This window comes from Typopeltis vanoorti, chromosome 15 (genome assembly GCF_054136105.1).
Source record: "Typopeltis vanoorti isolate ZY-2024b chromosome 15, IOZ_Tvanoo_1.0, whole genome shotgun sequence".
Taxonomy (NCBI): Eukaryota; Metazoa; Arthropoda; class Arachnida; order Uropygi; family Thelyphonidae; genus Typopeltis; species Typopeltis vanoorti.
Window position 1 is genome coordinate 12,069,765 of NC_143563.1, and position 19,812 is coordinate 12,089,576.

Consider the following 19,812-nt stretch of genomic DNA (forward strand, 5'->3'; position numbering starts at 1 on the left):
TCTGAGCAATAAATACAAAATGTTATATTCAGGCAATGACAATCAAGGAAAAGAAGGAGTAGCCATAGTATTCAACACAAAATACGAGGCTAATCTTCTTGAATGGCAGTCAGTCTCAAGTAGAGTAATGTGGGCAAATATGAGAATGGGGAACTGGACAATGAGACTTATTTGTGCCTACAGTCCCACAGAAGGTTCTACTAAGGTAGAAGTGGAGGAATTTTTTGACGCTTTAGAAAAAGCAACTGACACAATGAAAAAGGAAAAGTTGGTCCTTGTTGGGGATCTAAATAGCAGAGTAGGAAATGATTATGAGACATACAAAAATATTTGGGGAAAATTTGGAGAAAAGAGCAAAGCTAATAATAATGGCAAATATCTGTTGGATTTCTGCTCAGGACATGGACTGGTTATTACTAACACCATGTTCCAACATAAAAATGTGCACAAATTCACATGGAGAGAAGAGGCTAGGAATAAGAAAAGTCTCATTGACTATGTTATTGTTGATAGTGATGATTTCTCCCTGGTGCAGGACACCAGAGTGTACAGAGGATTTGAAATTGGAAGTGATCACTATTTAGTCTTGAGCAGGATAAAATTGAATTTCATATTGAAAAGAATAACATGTAAGAAAGTTTTAAAGCGAATAAAAGTTGAGCAGCTCTCAGATGTGAACTGTCACCTAAAATACACAAAGATTATTGAAGAAAAAATGAAAGAGTTTGAGAACAGGAATCAAACCTTGGAGATTCAGTGGCAAACTCTGAAGGAAACATTGATTGATTCTGCCAGAGAGGCATGTGGTGAGGTTGTCTGAAAGGATAAAAAAATCAGAACTCCCTCGTGGACACAGGAAGTTAAAGAGGCAGTGAAGGAAAAGAAGAAAGCATATCAAAAGTTCCTGTCAAATAAGTCAGCTTGTGCTCTTAGAGAATATAGAGACAAATGCAAGAATGCTAAACACTGTGTAAAACTAGCTAAACAAAAGTCATGGGAGGACTTTGGCAAGAATATAGAAAATAAATATCAAGAAGGTGACAAAATATTCTGGAGGTGGTTGAAGAAGCTTAAAAATGGAGGAAAGAGTGCTGTAAAAGGAATTAGAGATGATAAAGGTGACATGAAAACGGGAGAAAAAGATATCCTTGAAGTATGGAGTAATTACTTTGAAAAACTGCTAAATGAAACAAGCAGTGATGACAGCACAGTGGTAAAAAACACTGACCAGGCATGCAGTCAGGAATACATATCCATACTTGAAGTAGAAAAAGCCATCAAAGGCTTGAAATGTGGAAAGGCAGCAGGAGTAGATGATATTCGACCAGAAATGCTGAAGTATGGTGGTATAAGATTCTTACAGTAGCTGCACTGCATAGTTCAGAAAGCCTGGACAGAGGGACGAATTCCCGATGATTGGAGTAGAGCTCTCATAGTACCCATATATAAAAAGGGAAATAAAACTGAATGTGAGAATTACAGAGGTATTTCCCTACTGAGTGTTCCTGGCAAGATCTATGCAAGTATACTTGAGAAACGGTTGAGAAGAATTGTGGAAGAAAAGCTTGGTGAAGAACAAGCTGGATTCAGGCCAAATAGAGGCTATCAGGATCAGATCTTCACTTTACAACAAATAGTCGAGAAAGCATGGGAATATAACAAAGATCTGTATTTAAGTTGTGTCGATTTGGAAAAGGCATATGACACGGTGCCAAGAGAGAAGCTATTCAATACGCTGCAGTTATATGGTGTCAATGGGGCATTATATCAAGCAATACTTAGTCTTTATTTGAGTTGTAAGTCAGCAGTTAGAATTGAAGGAAGTACAGGAAGATGGTTTAATGTTAAATCTGGTGTGAGACAAGGATGCACATTATCCCCTCTGTTATTCATTATCTATATGGATCACATTATGAAGGAAAGTGGTATTAAACATGATATCAAAATGGGAGATGTTAATGTCAGCTCTTTGCTTTATGCAGACGATGTTATACTTCTAAATAAATCTGTTACAAGTCTGCAAAATTCTCTGACTAAATTGAATAGCTGTTGTAATAGATATGGTATGAAGGTCAGCAATAAAAACACAAAGACAATGAAAATAGGCAGAATCATTGAAAATGTCAACTATGTTGTGAATGGAGAACCTGTGGAACAAGTAAAACATTTCAGCTATTTAGGCACGATTTTTAGTTAAGATGGTAAATTAAATATAGAAATAGACAACAGAATCAGCAAAGCTGGTATGGTGGGAAGTCAATTGAATAAATTCATATGGAATAAAAGAGAAATTAGTCAGAACACTAAATTAGCTGTATACAAGACAGTGTTCAAACCAGTTTTAACTTATGGATCTGAGAGCTGGGTCAGAAGTAAAACACTTGACCAAAGACTAGAGACCGCAGATATGAGAGTCCTGAGAAAGATTATAGGCGTGAACAGATGGCATCAATGGCAATATCATATTAAAAATGAGGATATTAGGAAAGAACTTGACATTGTCTGCATCCAGGAATGCGTTAGCAGAGCTAATATCAGGTGGTATGGTCACCTAAACAGAATGGGCGAGGAAAGATTAGCAAAACAAGTGTTCTCTGCCAGGTTGGCAGCAAAACGACCCAGAGGAAGACCAAGATATAGGTGGATTGATACGGTACAAAGTGCCTTAGACGATAGAAATATAAGATCTGATAATGTTGGAGTCTTGACAAGTAACAGACTGATTTGGAGGAAAATTGTAGATAGGAAATTAATAATGATGTAATTTTTTTCATGTAGTACTATCATATCCTGTATACCCCTTGAGGGTACATGGCAGGAATTTGATGATGATGATGATGAGTTTGTATGACAAAAAAGTTTAATAGGTATAGAAACAATAAAGACAATAAAATAAGCTAAGAATACCATAATAGGAATAAGATAAGAACCATAAAGATAAATATATAATGAATGGCATTTTAACAATGGAATGGTCCAGAGGGTGCATGACGCAGGCCAGAAGATCTTGTGGATCTAAATTTGTAAAATCCATACTAGTGTTCACTAATTACATGACAGTTCCCCAAGTGTTGAATAAGTTGACTGTTGATAACCTTATCCATTACATTAAACAAAATGAAGTTGAGAACTATAGGTTGAAAGCTTGAGGGTAGACAATTACTGCCCCCCCCCCCACTTTTTTTTTGAAATGGTTGTATATGGGCTATCTTCCATGCTGTAGTGGTGGATGCCAGATAAATACAGTTTATTGACTAGTTGATGAAGAACAGGTGTTTGTTCAGCAGCACATCTCTTGAGCGCAATGGATGGGATTCCATCACGACTTTTGTGATATCCAAGATTCTTCTACTAAGTGGGTGGGTGACAGACAGGTATCAGAAAGTGGTATACAGGAAATGTGAATCTTCCAGATTTAAAGTGATCAGTCCTTGGACCATGGTTGTTTAATCTATACATTAATAATACTGGAAAGGTGTTGACAGGAGATCTTAAGTTATTTGCTAATGATGCAAAGATAGGCAGCACAATCATAGATGCTACTGATATACAGCATTTACAGGGTGATTTGAAATAGGCTGGAAGTGTGGGCAAACAAGGTTGTCACAATATTAGTAAATGCAAAGTGCACTTTGGTGTGATGCAATATCCAACAGCATATTATATTGGTTGGATTATGCTAGGTACTGACAAGGCTAGAGATCTTGGAATTATGGTGGATCAAAAGTTCAAAGGTTACATAATAAAAACTACAAATACAACAACTCAGAGGATAATTGTGATGTTGAAATGAACATTGGCAAGCAAGGATAGGGAAGTCATTTTACCTCTTTAAAATGACTTCCCTATCCTTGCTTGATAATCTTGATAAGACTGCATCTGGACTATTGTATATAGATTTGGTCTCCTGGGTTCCAGAGGGATAAAGAAGCTGTGGCAAAGTCCTCAGATGATTATCGAGATTATGGAATGTAGATTACAAGGATGGACTATGAGTATGTGGACTACAGACACTGGTAGACAGAAGAGGGGGGGGGGAGATGTGATAGAGGTCTATAAACTTCTGAGAAGGCATCATAGGATATTGACTGATGAAATAGTTCATTATATGGAAGGTAGGGAAAGGGACAAGGGGACATCTGTGGAAGTTAAGTTTGTGTGCAGTTAAGAAAGGGGTAAGAGCTAGATTTTTCTCTCAGAACCATGAGCGAGTAGAACAGTTGGCCTGTTGAAGCAGTGAGTGGATCTAGTGTGAATGATAAGAGAAAGTATGACAGCTAGTGCGGGAGATGTATCGCCTCCCTTGATGAGTCCTAGACTCCCTGGAGGTCTAATAATATCTTTCTGGAGGAAGGTTAATGAATACTGATATGCAATGTTTTAGGCAAAGAAGTAGGTAATTCGCCATGGTCATCTATGGAGGAGTTGAACTTTGGAAGGATGTTGTTTAAGGTAAGGTGAAATTGTGAGACATGAAATTGTATTAATGGATTCTATGCTAGCTATACACATGGAGAATTCCACTTGACTCCTCTAAAACCTGTATGACCCCCCCCCCCCCGTCACTTGCCCACTTTGGAAGAATACTAGCAATAAGATTATTCTATAAAAAGGAGGCACAGCAGAAGCTTCCTGAAGTGTTATAATTAGTTTCAGTTCAGTATACTATCTGGTAGTTGGTCTGAAGAATAACAATTTTAAAGATATACCGTCAAAAGAGAAGAAATGGGGATCTCACCTCTTATCAAATCTTCCTTACAGTATCTTCTTCGTACTCCCAGCTTCATACTTTTCCCATTCACTTTTTCTTTCATTCTCCCTCCAGCTACACCACATGCAAATAGTATTTCCAGTCACCCCTGACTCACGTTTTGTCCTGTTGACTCCATGTATGTGTACTATTTCACTTTTCACTGTTATATTATCTACTTCTTTCTTACTCTTATTCATATTTTGTACATTATCATTCACTTGTTCCACATTCTCTATAACATGTTGTTAATATTAGTTATTTCACTCTTCCACTTTCCACACGACTTGCATTCACACATGAAACATTTCTGACACACTCTCACACCATGAACATTCACTCTTGACAATGAATACCTACACCATACGAGGGTGGTCTGAAAAGTTCTCGGCCTAACGATGAAAACAATTTATAATTTCAAAATTTTTTTTATTTTTCAACATAATCTCCCTTAAGACTAATACATTTATTCCAGCGATGCTCCAGTGCCATTATCCCGTCCCTGTAGTGGTTCTCAGTAAGATCTGCAAAATACCCCTCTACAGCTGCAATCACCTCTTGACTCAAAGAAAAATGCTGACCAGCAAGGAAGAGTTTTAGTTTTGGGAAATAGGATGGATGTTCCAACAATTTAGTGCCGGTCCCTTAATTTTCCCATTGCCAAAACACCTTTGTGGGCAGGTGCATCGTCCTGATGAAAGATGATTTTTTTTTCTTCTGCAAACCAGGTCTTTTCTCACGAATTTTTTCGTCTAGTCTGGTTAAAAGATTGGAATAATATTCCCCAGTTATTGTTTTACCCTTTCATGATAATTAAGAAACAAAATGCCTTTAGCATCCCAAAACACCGATGCCATGACCTTTCCTGCTGATGGAACCGACTTCTTTGGCACTGAACAACCAGCTTCTGTCCACTGTTTTGATTCTGTTTGGATTCTGGCGTGTAAGTGAATCCAAGTCTCATCTATAGTAATAAATTGACTCACAAAATCAGTTTTATTCTTGTTAAAATGCTCCAAGCACTGTTCAGAGATTTTCATACGGGTGTGTTTTTGATCTGTGAGTAAGCGCAGCACCCATCTTGAGCAAAGCCTTTTCATTTGCAATTCTTCATGCAAAATATATCCTACACATTCTTTTATGCACTTTGACTCGCCGGTCATCCAATACCATATCGTGCACTTGGTCAATGATTTCTGGTGTTGTTACATTTTTTGATGACCTTCACGTGGATCATCTTCACGGCTGGTAAAGCCACGTTTAAACTCAGCAGCCCATAAACTTTTATGAACTTAGAATGAATTTCTTTTGCCGTTAAACCTTCTTTTACAAAGAATTTTATAACCGCAGATAACTCAATTTTATCCATTTCAAGGGATACAGATAGCTGTATAAAACAAACTACTTGATAGAATGACTTGCAAGTACACATGGATGCCTATGACAGATGTACCAACTTAGAAAAAAAATCTTGCCAATAGTGTTGCCATCTATGGTTGAGGCCAAGAACTTTTCAGACCACCCTCGTATGAAATCCTTCATGCTAAACTCAGTGAACAAAGAAGTTTTGGCCACATTGGTGCCATGAAAATGCTTTTAGAATGATATTCTGTATTAAAATTCACAAATACACGTAACTACTAAATCTCTGACCTGGTTATTCAAAACTAACTGGGACTTGTATCCAGAGGTGGGTGGATAGGTTGATCCTCTATAGAGGGCAGCATGTTTTTGTTAAAGGTTGGTCATGCTTTAGGAAGTTGCTCACATTTCATAAGAGTGACTGCAGAGTTGGGTAAAAGGAATGGATATATACCACGATACTTCTGGGTTTCTGGAATTTTCCAATATGGTCAGAATTCCATACTGGAGTTTTCTTAGGGGAAATCCCAAAGAAAGAGGTTTCTCCAAGGCCTATAAGTCTCCTTTTTCACATGTATACTGTGAAGGCCTATAAATCTACTTTCAGTTGGTATGCAAGTTGTTTTCTTTCTGGCATTCTCCAAAAGACAAGCTGTAACCATTGCCATATGCAGAGTTTATCAGCATATGATAAACTCTGCATTTTGATCTTGTAGTCTCTCTTACTGTGGTAAGAGATAGGTCATCATTCACATGGAAGAACATCAAGATTACATATGATAACCTAGAATCAGATAAGAGAAGGCGATTCTGTTAAACACTTATCACTATTAGTTTTTACTAACAACCATTTGAACTCTAGTAGCAATTTAGACCTACTTCGCTGCTTGCAGTGCCACACGACTAATATTACATGCCTTATTTTTGTACTTAAATTTAGACATTCTATTCCACTTTGTTCATGTTAACTCATGTCAATAGCAGAAGTTGGCCCTCAATATCAGCCTTGAATAAGATGCAAGTTGTTTTATTCATTTCAATTATTCAGTGCATTTTTATTTTACATGTTGTTACGTAGTCACACATTAAAGTAACGTTTATCTATAATTTCATAAAAAATGAACTGTATATTATTTTTACAGTGCAGTTTTATATGGATAAAGATATGAAACTAAAAGATATAAAAGGCATATTTCCAAATTCAGCATTAAAAAAATGCATTTGGTATAATTATCTTATAAAACCCACCTGAATTTCCCTAAAAAGTGGCAGACTTTTACACCACTTAACAATCTTATAAAGGCGGTGATCAGCAATATTACACAGACTGTTAAGAAAATCTGGATCAGCTGGAGGTGCTCGACACTGTTCAGATAATTTATTCATTTCCTTGTCTGTATAGTGCCATAAATGCTCTACTGCCAAAATATCTTGGATTAATATTGGAATGACAGGCTGACCTTTCTCACCAAGCAGTGTAGGGGATGATTCTATGATTATAAACAAAATAATTCATGTTATGTCAAAAAAATATTACTGAATACATACAAATTAAAATGCTAAGACCAGCATAAAGTTGTAAATTGACATTAGATTAAAAAAATGTTTTTATCATCAAACTTTTTTTTAATCTAATGTCAATTTACAACTTTATGCTGGTCTTAGCATTTTAATTTGTATGTAAGTTAGCATATATAGTGGTAGAGTACCACAGTGATTGAATAATACAACTATAAACACTTGCTTTTGATGCTTATAACCTCTATGAAGCAAAGAGATAGATTATTTCTATCTCTTTGTAGATAGAAAGGGTAGGCTGTTGTCTAACAACTGGTTTTAGGTCATTTTATAAATATAGGAAGAATTATAAAAATATTCTTCCTGAACCATTAATATGTTCACATTAGCCTGTGTCTCGTGAATGCTGTGAAATGGGTAGGCCATTTTTACAAATTCGCTAATATATATATATATATATATATATATATTTTTTTTTTTTTTTTTTTGATAGGATTTTCATATAAAACTAGTATTTGAAAACTGTGTTCTATATTCTAATTCCAGTATTCTAAGATGAGGCAGATATAGGATTTGAAAAGTGTTGTTAAGAGAGTTGTGCAGGTGAGAAATAGTGTTTTGAAAGAGAAATGCCACCAGTAGGTGTCATCTTTCTTTCAAAGATAGGTTAGGTGTAAAAGTCAATCCAAGAAGGCAAAATTAAAGGGGCGAGAGGAATGACATAAGACCATTCTTCCCAGAAATAACACAAAATTGTTTTGGAAGCAATGAAAGTCGCAATGTAATACTCTAGCACTGACAGGGAAATTTGATGAGAGGAAACCAATGAAGAAAGAAAACTAGCAATTAAAAACACAGGAGAGAGAGAGAGAGATCACAAAATGATTGATTGGTAAGAAGGTCTCTATGCCAGACTTGATCAAATACTTTAGAATTATCAAGAATAACCATAACCACATGAGTATTGCCAAGTATTTCTAATCATTTGTGTCCAAAGGCAGATGTTGATTTAACAGACTTGATATAGAATACAGTTGGTAGAATTCATGCCAGTGATCGCTAACTGATGAGTCTTCATGTAGTGAAGAAGTTGGCTTTTAATAACCTTCTCTGTTATTTTCTAGAGTACTGAGGTAAGGGTAATGGGACAATAGTTTGATGGTTGACTTTCATCTGTCTTTTAATGGATAGGCTGGGTGTTAATCAAGAATCCTGAACAATAAGTTTTTAGCACCATCCAGACCAGAACTTATTAATATCTAGATTACTGAGAATAACTCATTGCCTCTGATCTTTTTGATCAAGATCAAAAAGATCAGAGGCAATGAGTTATTCAGGATAAAGTTAGAGGTTATTTTCCTTGGTCATCAAGTTGCAAGAGAAGACTAATACCAGGAAGTCGACTTTATCTTTAGGTTTGATGTTACCATGGAAGGACAGAAGTTGTGCTCAACAGTTAACCTTTAGCAAGTGATCAGAAAGCTCAGATTAAATTCGAGCAGGAGGACAGTTTTGCATTTGGCATCGACAAAGTCTTTTTAAGATTTTTATTTATTTATTTTTTTACAAATGTTATGAGCCATAAGGTAGGCTAAGAGCAAAACTAGCATTTTTGATTTAAGCCATTCCCATTCAGAGTATGCCAAATTTTTATCTTCAAATTATTTTTTCATTCACTTGTTGGAAAACCAGTACTGGGATAGTGGCCTGGGATATTGTGTGGAGTGGGGGAATGAAAGTCCACATTCAGGAAGGATTATGCATCCTGTTCCAAGTCAATATGGTATATTCAGTCAGAGCAGGTGTTTCAATCAGGAGAATGGAAACAGTAATCAGCTATGGAAAAGAAGTGGAGAAATCCCAAAGAACATTCTGATTGGCACTGCTGTGGTATAATGACACAAGATGAAGACTGGCTGGGAGAGAGATGATTTGTAGAAAAGGAAACATGGACAAGGTTATGGTCAGAGTTGCAAAGAGAAGAGGTAACACCTTCAAAATCAAATTCCTGATATGTACTCTCAGAAGAGTACAGGATATTATGATGGTACTACATGAAAAGTTACATCATTGCTGACCCCCCTATCAATGCTTTTCCTCCAAATTAATCTACTATTTGTCAGTACTCTAATATAATCAGATCTAATATTTTGGCCTTCTAAAGCACTTTGTACTCTATCAATCCATCTAGCTCTTGGTCACCTTCTGGATATTTTTTTCTGTGTCAAGAGCTGAGCTGACTATTCAATTTTGATATTAGGACTAATGTTCTTTTCCTTCATAATGAGTTCCATATAGATGATGAAGAATAGTGGAGGTAATGTGCGCCCTTGTCTCACACCTGATTTTACATCAAACTATCTTCCTCTGTGTCTCTTTCAATTTGAACTACTGCCTTACCACTCAAATATAGACAATGTATTGCTCAATATAACATCCCATTTACATAATGTTTGCACTGCATGATTGTAATTGAATCTCTTTTATCTTGGTACCTTAACACTTGCCTTTTCCAGATCTACAAAACTTAATCTGACAAGTGTTATAATCACAACTATTGTATTTGTTTTAAACTGACAATCTGATCGTTACAATTTCTATTTTGGCAGAAGCTAGCTTGTTGTTCTCTAAGTTTTCCCTTCCACAAATTTTTTTATTAGTCTTCAAGTATTCTTGCATAAATTTTACCTGGAAAACACCAAAAAGGAAACTTCCTCTGTAGTTTTCTCAGTTTTACTTCTCTTGTGAGAGATGGATACTAAGAGAGAGAGAGAGATCTACACAATCACCCAGAATTTAATCCTTGTGACCAATTATATTTTGCAATTGGTCACAAGACCATCTGAATTATGCAGTGTAGCCAGTATGTTTTATACTTTGACATGTCTAGTAAAATATCATTTACTTCAGCTGTCTATCCAACTTTCAGGTTTTTTTTTAAAACCTCAATCAAGTATTGATTGTACTCTTCAATGCATTCATTTTGAATATTTTCTCCCACTGCTTTTTTCACTTGCTTTATTCAACAGTTTTTCAAAATAATACTCCAGCCACCTGTAATATAATTTTTTTATCTTCAGTTTTCACGTACCATTATCATCTCCGATTCCTTTTACAATAATCTTTCCCTATTTCTTAGTTTTGTTCAATAGCACCAGAACATTTTTCTGGCTGATGATGCCGAGATAAGAAGGTAATCAGGAATGCTGCTGATATGCAGCACTTGCAGAATGATTTGAATAGGCTGGAATTGTCAGCATGGGATAATGGATGTCAATAAATGTAAAGTCATTCACTTTTGGTGTGATTAGATATCCAATTTTGTATTATATTGCTGGGATTATGCTAGAAGAAACTAATCAGGCTAGGGATCTTTGAGTGTTAGTAGATAGGAAGTTGTTCAAGGGCCATATTGCAAATACAACTTAAAAGATAATTGCAATGATTGCAAAAGATAATTGCTTGAACATCACCAGATTTCAAGATTGTCACTATCAACATAAGAACCCTGAATGGCAAAAAAATGGAGCTAGCTGAGAAAATTTATAAATACCAGATCGACATAATAGAGGTGACTGAAACAAAAAAGACAAAAACTGGTGAGTCTTTCTCAGCAATTAATACAAAATGTTATATTCAGGCAATGACAATCAAGGAAAAGAAGGAGTAGCCATAGTATTCAACACTAAATAAGAGGCTAATCTTCTTGAATGGCAGGCAGTCTTAAGTAGAGTGATGTGGGCAAATATCAGAATGGGGAACTGGACATTGCTTGTGCCTATGGTCCCACAGAAGGTTCTACTAAGGTAGAAGTGAAAGAATTTTTTGAGGATTTAGAGAAGCAACTGACACAATGAAAAAGGAAAAGTGGTCCTTCTTGGTGATCTAAATAACAGAGTAGGAAATGACTGTCAGACATACAAAAATATTTTGGGAAAATTTGGAGAAAAGAGCAAAGCTAATAACAATGGCAAATACCTGCTGGATTTCTGCTCAGGACATGAACTGGTTATTACTAACACTATGATCCAACATAAAAATGTGCACAAATCTACATGGAGAGAAGAGGCAAGGAATAAGAAAAGTCTCATTGGCTATGTTATTGTCGAAAGTGATATTTTCTCCCTGGTGCAGGACACCAGAGCATACAGAGAATTTGAAATTGAAAGTGATCACCATTTAGTCTTGAGCAGAATAAAATTGAATTTCCTATTGAAAAGAATGACATGTAAGAAAGTTTTAAAGTGAATAAAAGTTGAGCAGCTCTCAGATGTGAACTGTAGAATAAAATACACAAAGGTTATTGAAGAAAAAATAAAAGAATTTGAGAACAGCAACAAAACCTTGGAGATTCAATGGCAAGCCCTGAAGAAAACACTGATTGATTCAGTATGTTCTTCATTTATGCAAGTATACTTGAGAAACAGTCGAGAAGGATTATGGAAGAAAAGCTTAGTGAAGAACAAGCAGGATTCAAGTCAAATAGAGGCTGTCAGGATCAGATTTTCACTTACGACAAATAGTTGAGAAATCATGGGAATATAACAAATATCTGTATTTAAGTTTTATAGATCTGGAAAAGGCATATGAAAAGGCGCAAGGGAAAAGCTATTCAAAATGCTACAGTTATATGGTGTGAATGGTGCATTATATCAAGCAATACTTAGTCTTTATTTGAGTTGTAAGTCGGCAGATAGAATTGAAGTACAGGAAGATGGTTTAACGTTAAATCTGGTATCAGACAAGGATGTACATTATCCCCTCTGTTATTCATTATCTATATGGATCACATTATGAAGAAAAGTGGTATTAAACCTGATATCCAAATTGTAGTTCTAAATAAATCTGCAAGATTCCCTTGATGGTATGAAGGTGGTATGTATTGCAATAGCAAGACAAAGACAATGGATATAAGCAGATACATTGAAAATATCAATGCATTGTGAATAGAGAACCTATAGAACAAGTAAAACATTTCAGCTACTTAGGCATGATTTTTAGCAAAGATGATAAATTAAATATGGAAATAGACAACTGAATCAACAAAGCTGGTATGGTAGGAAGTCAACTGAGTAAATATATATATGGAATAAGAGAGAAATTAGTCAAAATACTAAATTAGCTATATACAAGACAGTGTTGAAACCAATTTCTATTTATGGATCTGAGAGCTGGGTCAGAAGTAAAACACTTGACCAAAGACTAGAGACTGCAGATATGACAGTGCTGAGAAAGATTAGGGACATGAACAGATGGCATCAATGGCGATATCATATTAAAAATGAGGATATTAGGAAAGAACTTGACATTGTCAGCATCTAATCTCAGATGGTATGGTCACTTAGACAGAATGGGAGAGGAAAGATTAGCAAAACAAGTGTTCCCTGCCAGGTTGGCAGGAAAAAGACCCAGAGGAAGACCAAGATATAGGTGGATTGATACAATAAAAAGTGCCTTAGAAGATAGAAATATAAGATCTGATAATGTTGGAGTCTTGACAGGTAACAGATTGATTTGGTAGAAAATTGTAGATAGAAAGTTAGTAATAATATAAATTTTTCATGTAGCACTATCATATCCTGTACACCCCCTTGAGGGTACAAGACAGGAATTTGATGATGATAAAGATAATTGCAATCCTGAAACAAATGTTCACATGTAAAGATAAGGATGTCATTTTGCCTCTTTACAAGGTCTTGATAAGACCTCACTTGGACTGTTGTGCACAGGTCTGGTCTCCATTGTGATTCTGATATAGTGGAGAGTGTTAAAAATGATATCAGGAATGAAAACAGATTGAGCATTTGTAAACTGTAGACACAGCAAACAGGACAAAAGAAGTGTGTGATATAATTGAGACTTACAAACTTCTGAAAGGATCATACAGGATTTCAGTTGATGGAATTGTTCAATTTATGTAGGGTGGGAGAATGGACAAGAGGGCATCTTTGGAAGCTGAGAATGAATGCTGCTAAGAAGGAGTGAGGGCTAGATTTTTCTCTCATAGAGTAGTACATGATTGGAATGGATTGCCATTGGATGTGAGAGCAAGCAGTGCGAATGAATTCAAGAATAAGTATGATAGCTGGTGCATGTAGTATGTGGCCTCTCTCAATTAGTCCCTGACTCCCTGGAGGTCTCTCTTAACAATAATAATAATAGCAATTATAACATTCTTACAAAAGTCTTCCTAGGACTTCTGTTTTGCACACTGCTTTGGCTTCCATCATTTTTCTCTGTGCTCTTTTAGAGCATCTGCTGAGTTTATTGCTAGGAGCTTTCGATATGCTTTCTTCATTTTCATGACTGCCTCTCTAACTTTTTCAGAGTCCGCCATGGAGTTCCAATTTTTCTATCCTTGCAGACAATTTCACCACTGGCAAAGTCAGATCAATGTTTTCTTCAGAGTTTTGCAAGGTTTGAATTTGTCTAATGTAATTTTTTTTTTTTTTTTTTCATGAATAATATTTGTATATATAAGAGTTCATCTCTGAAAGTTGGCCAAGTTTTATTCTGTTTAAAAATTTCTAACATCCCCCCCCACACCCCCAATATGATATTCAATTTTATCTTGCTTAAACTAAATGCTGATTGCTTCCTAATTCAAGTTCCCCATATACTCTCATGTTCTGATTTCTTCTTGCATCTTCTCTCTATCTAAATTTGTGCTCATCTTTATTGTGGAACATCGTATTAATAATGACTACTCCATGTCCTGAACAGAAATTTAGCAGGTACTTGTCATTATTATTAACTTTGCTCTTTTATCCAAATATTCCCAAAGTATTTCTGTATATCTGGTATTTATTTCCTAATCTGCTGTTAAGATCTCCAACAAGAACCAACTTTTTTTTGTATCAGCTGCCTTCTCTAACAATTCAAAAAATTTCCCATTTCTTCCTCAACAGAACTTTCTGTGGAACCTGAACATCTCTTGTACAATCTACATTTTAATGTTTGCCCACATCACTCTACTTGATATTGCCTGCTATTTAAGAAGATTATCTTCATGTTCAGTTTTGAATACTATAGTTACTAATCCTTCCTTTTCCTGATCACTGTTGTCTGAATATAACATCATGTATTTGTTATTTAGAAGAATCTTGCAATGTATTTATTTGTTTAAGAAAAGCTTCAAGGTGGTGGGAGAATGCTTTTTAATTCTGATTGGTAGGTAAACACTTTGTGTTAGTCACTTTTTTTTCTTCCATCCACAGTCTTTCCAGGGGTGCTTAAGGGTCAAAGCTGTATAACTGAGAGAAGACCTCCAGATAGCCTTTAAAGGAATGCAGAGAACCAACCAGGGCTTCTGACCTAATGTCCAATCCTCACCTTCCCGTGGTGCACCCTGTTGGGTATCTACTTGGATACTGAACGAACGAGGATGGGCTGGCAATTTGGGATTTAGCCGACCAAATTATATTCTTATTGGTTAAACCAAAATAAAAAATGATGGTACAACATGACAAAATTTCATGCCGGCTGGGGCGTCGCCCGGTTAAACAAGGCCCCCGTTGTTTTCACCAGGGAACCAGGGTGAACAGCAAAAAGTCAGCTACTGGAACAAATCTGAAAACAAACCTCAACTCAACATCACCAGAGTTAAAGATCGGTGCTATCAACGTAAGAAGCCTGAATGGTAAAGAAATGGAGCTAGCTGAGGAATTAGATAAGTACCAGATCGACATAATAGGGGTGACTGAAACAAAAAAGACCAAAACTGGTGAGATCTTTCTGAGCAATAAATACAAAATGTTATATTCAGGCAATGACAATCAAGGAAAAGAAGGAGTAGTCATAGTATTTAACACAAAATACGAGGCTAATCTTCTTGAATGGCAGTCAGTCTCAAGTAGAGTAATGTGGGCAAATATGAGAATGGGGAACTGGACAATGAGACTTATTTGTGTCTATGGTCCCACAGAAGGTTCTACTAAGGTAGAAGTGGAGGAGTTTTTTGAGGCTTTAGAAAAAGCAACAGACACAATGAAAAATGAAAAGTTGGTCCTTGTTGGGGATCTAAATAGCAGAGTAGGAAATGATTGTGAGACATACAAAAATATTTTGGGAAAATTTGGAGAAAAGAGCAAAGCTAATAATAATGGCAAATATCTGTTGGATTTCTGCTCAGGACATGGACTGGTTATTACTAACACCATGTTCCAACATAAAAATGTGCACCTCCCTGGTGGACACAGGAAGTTAAAAAGGCAGTGAAGAAAAAGAAGAAAGCATATCAAAAGTTCCTGTCAAATAAGTCAGCTTGTGCTCTTAGAGAATACAGAGACAAATGCAAGAATGCTAAACACTGTGTAAAACTAGCTAAACAAAGGTAATGGAAGACTTTGGCAAGAATTTGGAAAATAAATATCAAGAAGGTGGCAAAATATTCTGGAGGTTGTTGAAGAAGCTTAGGAATGGAAGAAAGAGTGCTGTAAAAGGGGTTAGAGATGATAAAGGTGACATGAAAACGGGAGAAAAAGATATCCTTGAAGTATGGAGTAATTACTTTGAAAAACTGCTAAATGAAACAAGCAGTGATGACAGCACAGTGGTAAAAAACACTGACCAGGCATGCAGCCAGGAATACATATCGATACTTGAAGTAGAAACCTATCATACACTTAAATACTATGAATGGTTAAATATTCAGAAATCCTGCTTTTTGACCAGCAGAGAAGTTTTTCAAACTATTTGAGGTGTCCACAGTATGCAAGGGGGTGATATCACACTGGATGATGAAATTCGTCTACCACCTAAAGTAATATTTTAGGTAGCTTCACATATCAATGGGAAGTTTGTAGTTGTGTGTGCAACATTTTTAATATACTGAATTCCAAAGATAAAGACTAAACCAGGTTACAATACAGAGCAAAAAGATGTTTGTGATTTCATCTTCTGGTATGATATCACTGTCCTGTTTATTAGGGCCTCAAGTGGCTTGAAAATGTTCCATGCTTGGTCTGCAGAGCAGGGTTTCCAGACTGTGTAAAAATAAATTAAAAGAATACAAAAAACTATAAAAAATTTATAAAATAGAGTAAAAAAAGATATCCTTAGCCTACCCATTTCAAAACGTACTACTGGTTTGCAAATTGTTGTTCCCACCCTTTCATGGGGTGGGAACAAGATAAAGACATTAGTGCCACGAGTAAGCTAAGGATTTTCCTGTATTCCATTTGCAATATTATAGTGTGTGTGCGTGTAGATTGAAAGATATTTTTAAATAATTCCCTAATGTCAACAGAGTGTTAATATAAATTGAAAAAAGTAATTTACTCACCTTTACAAGATTGTTGTGGGGACTGTTCTGGACTGATATGTGCATTTTCACTACATGAAGGGTTAGCAACAGATTCAACAGAAGATGTTAAGCGTGTATCAATCACCGGTTGGTTAGGTAACGTATATGAACACTGATAGGTGCTACGTCCACCACGTGTTCGATCTTCACGAATTGCTTGAAAGTAACAATAAAAAAAATAAGAAAAGCAACTATAAGAAAAACAATTTTTCTTATACTTTTTTTAAAATAATAGCAATTTGAATTAAGGTATATGATATTACAGATATCATATGCCAACACAGAAATAAGTCAGAAAAAAAAAAAAAAGGCAAGTTTCATTTAATGCAATTAACTACTGAAGCAACCATGATGTGTTAATTTACCCATCAATAAATACGTGGATGCAAAGTGTCTATTGATTAGTGCATTAGTGCCTTTGGTTGGTTAACTTTTCAAATGCTGAGTGAATCATGTATTCACCTAACTTGCCATTTCTGGACTCACCAGCAGATCAGGTTTTTAGAAATCATCACTTGTGTATGATTAATTGCTAATGAAATAGGTGGATTGATATGGCAAAAAGAAGATACAAATATAAGATCAGACAATGTTAAAGCCTTGACAGGTAACAGATTGATTTGGAGGAAAATTGTACATAGGAAGTTAATAATGATGTAAATTTTTCATGTAGTACTATCATATCCTGTACACCCCTTGAGGGTAAATGTCAGGAATTTGATGATGATGAAATAGTTTCTCCATTTGCACAGAGCAGAATCCTGAATATTAGAAATAAATGCAATATAGAGTAATTTCAAATACAGTCGTTTCAATTTAATTCAACTTCAGATAATTCAATATCCCACTTAATTAAAAGTGAACTGCATCACTTCACTTCAAAATGGACAATGAAACTTTTTTTGCCTATGGTCCTACAGGGGGTGCTTAAGGATCAAAGCTGTATAACTGAGAGGAGACCTCCAGATAGTCTTTAATGGAATGCAGAGAACCGACCAGGGCTTCTGAACTAATGTCCAATCCTCACCTTCTCGTGGTGCGCCCTGTTGGGTATATACCTGGATACTGAACGAATGAGGATCGGCTGGCAATTTGGGATTTAGCTGACCAAATTGTATTCTTATTGGCTTGAGCAATATAGAAAATGATGGTACAACATAACAAGATTTCATGCTGGCTGGGGCATTGCCCAGTTAAACAAGGCCCCGTTATTTTCGCCAGACAACCAGGGTGAACAGCGAAAAGTCAGCTACTGGAACATATCTGAAAGCACACCCCAACTCAAAATCACCGGAGTTAAAGATCAATACTATCAACATAAGAAGCCTGAATGGCAAAGAAATGGAGCTAGCTGATGAATTAGATAAGTACCAGATCAACATAATAGGAGTGACTGAAACAAAAAAGACAAAAACTGGTGACATCTTTCTGAACAATAAATACAAAATGTTATATTCAGGAAATGACAATCAAGGAAAAGAAGGAGTAGCCATAGTATTCAACACAAAATATAAGGCTAATCTTCTTGAATGGCAGTCAGTCACAAGTAGATTGATTTGGGCAAATATCAGAATGGGGAATTGGACAATGAATATCATTTGTGCCTATGGTCCCACAGAAGGTTCTACTAAGGTAGAAGTGGAGAAATTTTTTGATACTTTAGAAAAAGCAACTGACACAATGAATAAGGAAAAGTTGCTCCTTGTTGGGGATCTAAATAGCAGAGTAGGAAAGGACTGTCAGACATACAAAAATATTTTGGGGAAATTTGGAGAAAAGAGCAAAGCCAATAATAATGGCAAATACCTGTTGGATTTCTGCTCAGGACATGGACTGGTTATTACTAACACCATGTTCCAACATAAAAATGTGCATAAATTCACATGGAGAGAAGAAGCAAGGAATAAGAAAAGTCTGTTTTGACTATGTTATTGTTCATAGTGATGTCTTCTCCCTGGTGCAGGACACCAGAGTGTACAGAGGATTTGAAATTGGAAGTGATCACTATTTAGTCTTGAGCAGGATAAAATTGAATTTCGTATTGAAAAGAATAACATGTAAGAGAGTTTTAAAGCAAAAAAAAGTCGAGCAGCTCTCAGATATGAGCTGTAGACTAAAATACACAAAGATTATTGAAGAAAAAAATGAAAGCTTTAAAGCGAATAAAAGTCGAGCAGCTCTCAGATGTGAGCTGTAGACTAAAATACACAAAGATTATTGAAGAAAAAATGAAAGAGTTTGAGAACAGGAACCAAACCTTGGAGTTTCAGTGGTAAACCTTGAAGAAAACCCTGATTGATTCAGCCAGAGAGGCATGTGGTGAGGTTGTCTGCAAGGATAGAAAAATCAGAACTCCATGGTGGACACAGGAAGTTAAACAGGCAGCGAAGGAAAAGAAGAAAGCATATCAAACATTCCTGGCAAATAAGTCAGCTTGTGCTCTTAGAGAATACAGAGACAAATGTAAGAAAGCTAAACACTGTGTAAAACTAGCTAAACAAAAGTCATGGGAGGACTTTGGAAAACAGAAAATAAATACCAAGAAGGTGGTAAGATATTCTGGAGGTTGTTGAGGAAGCTTAGAAATGGAGGAAAGAGTGCTGTAAAAGGAGTTAGAGATGATAAACGTTACATGAAAACAGGAGGAAAAAGATATCCTTGAAGTATGGAGTAATTACTTTGAAAAATTCCTAATTGAAACAAGCAGTGATAGCACAGTGGTAAAAAACACTCATACGTGAAGTAGAAAAAGCCATCAAAGGGTTGAAATGTGGAAAGGTAGCAGGAGTAGATGATATTCGACCAGAAATGCTGAAGTATGGTTATATAAAAGTCTTACAGTGGCTGCACTGCATAGTTCAGAAAGCCTGGACAGAGG

The 19,812-nt window shown here is 36.0% G+C and overlaps 1 protein-coding gene across 1 annotated transcript in view; it reads right to left on the reverse strand.

The window, feature by feature from the left end:
• LOC150098390 (nuclear hormone receptor FTZ-F1 beta-like) overlaps nt 1-19,812 on the reverse strand; it is a 164,420-nt gene that overhangs the window by 18,858 nt on the left and 125,750 nt on the right. Inside the window, exons 6-7 of the mRNA XM_090405189.1 lie at nt 16,914-17,090; nt 7,361-7,602 (exon numbers count right to left, since the gene is read on the reverse strand). Of these exons, the coding sequence (XP_090261315.1) occupies nt 7,361-7,602; nt 16,914-17,090 (419 nt within the window). The remainder of the gene's footprint in view (nt 1-7,360; nt 7,603-16,913; nt 17,091-19,812) is intronic.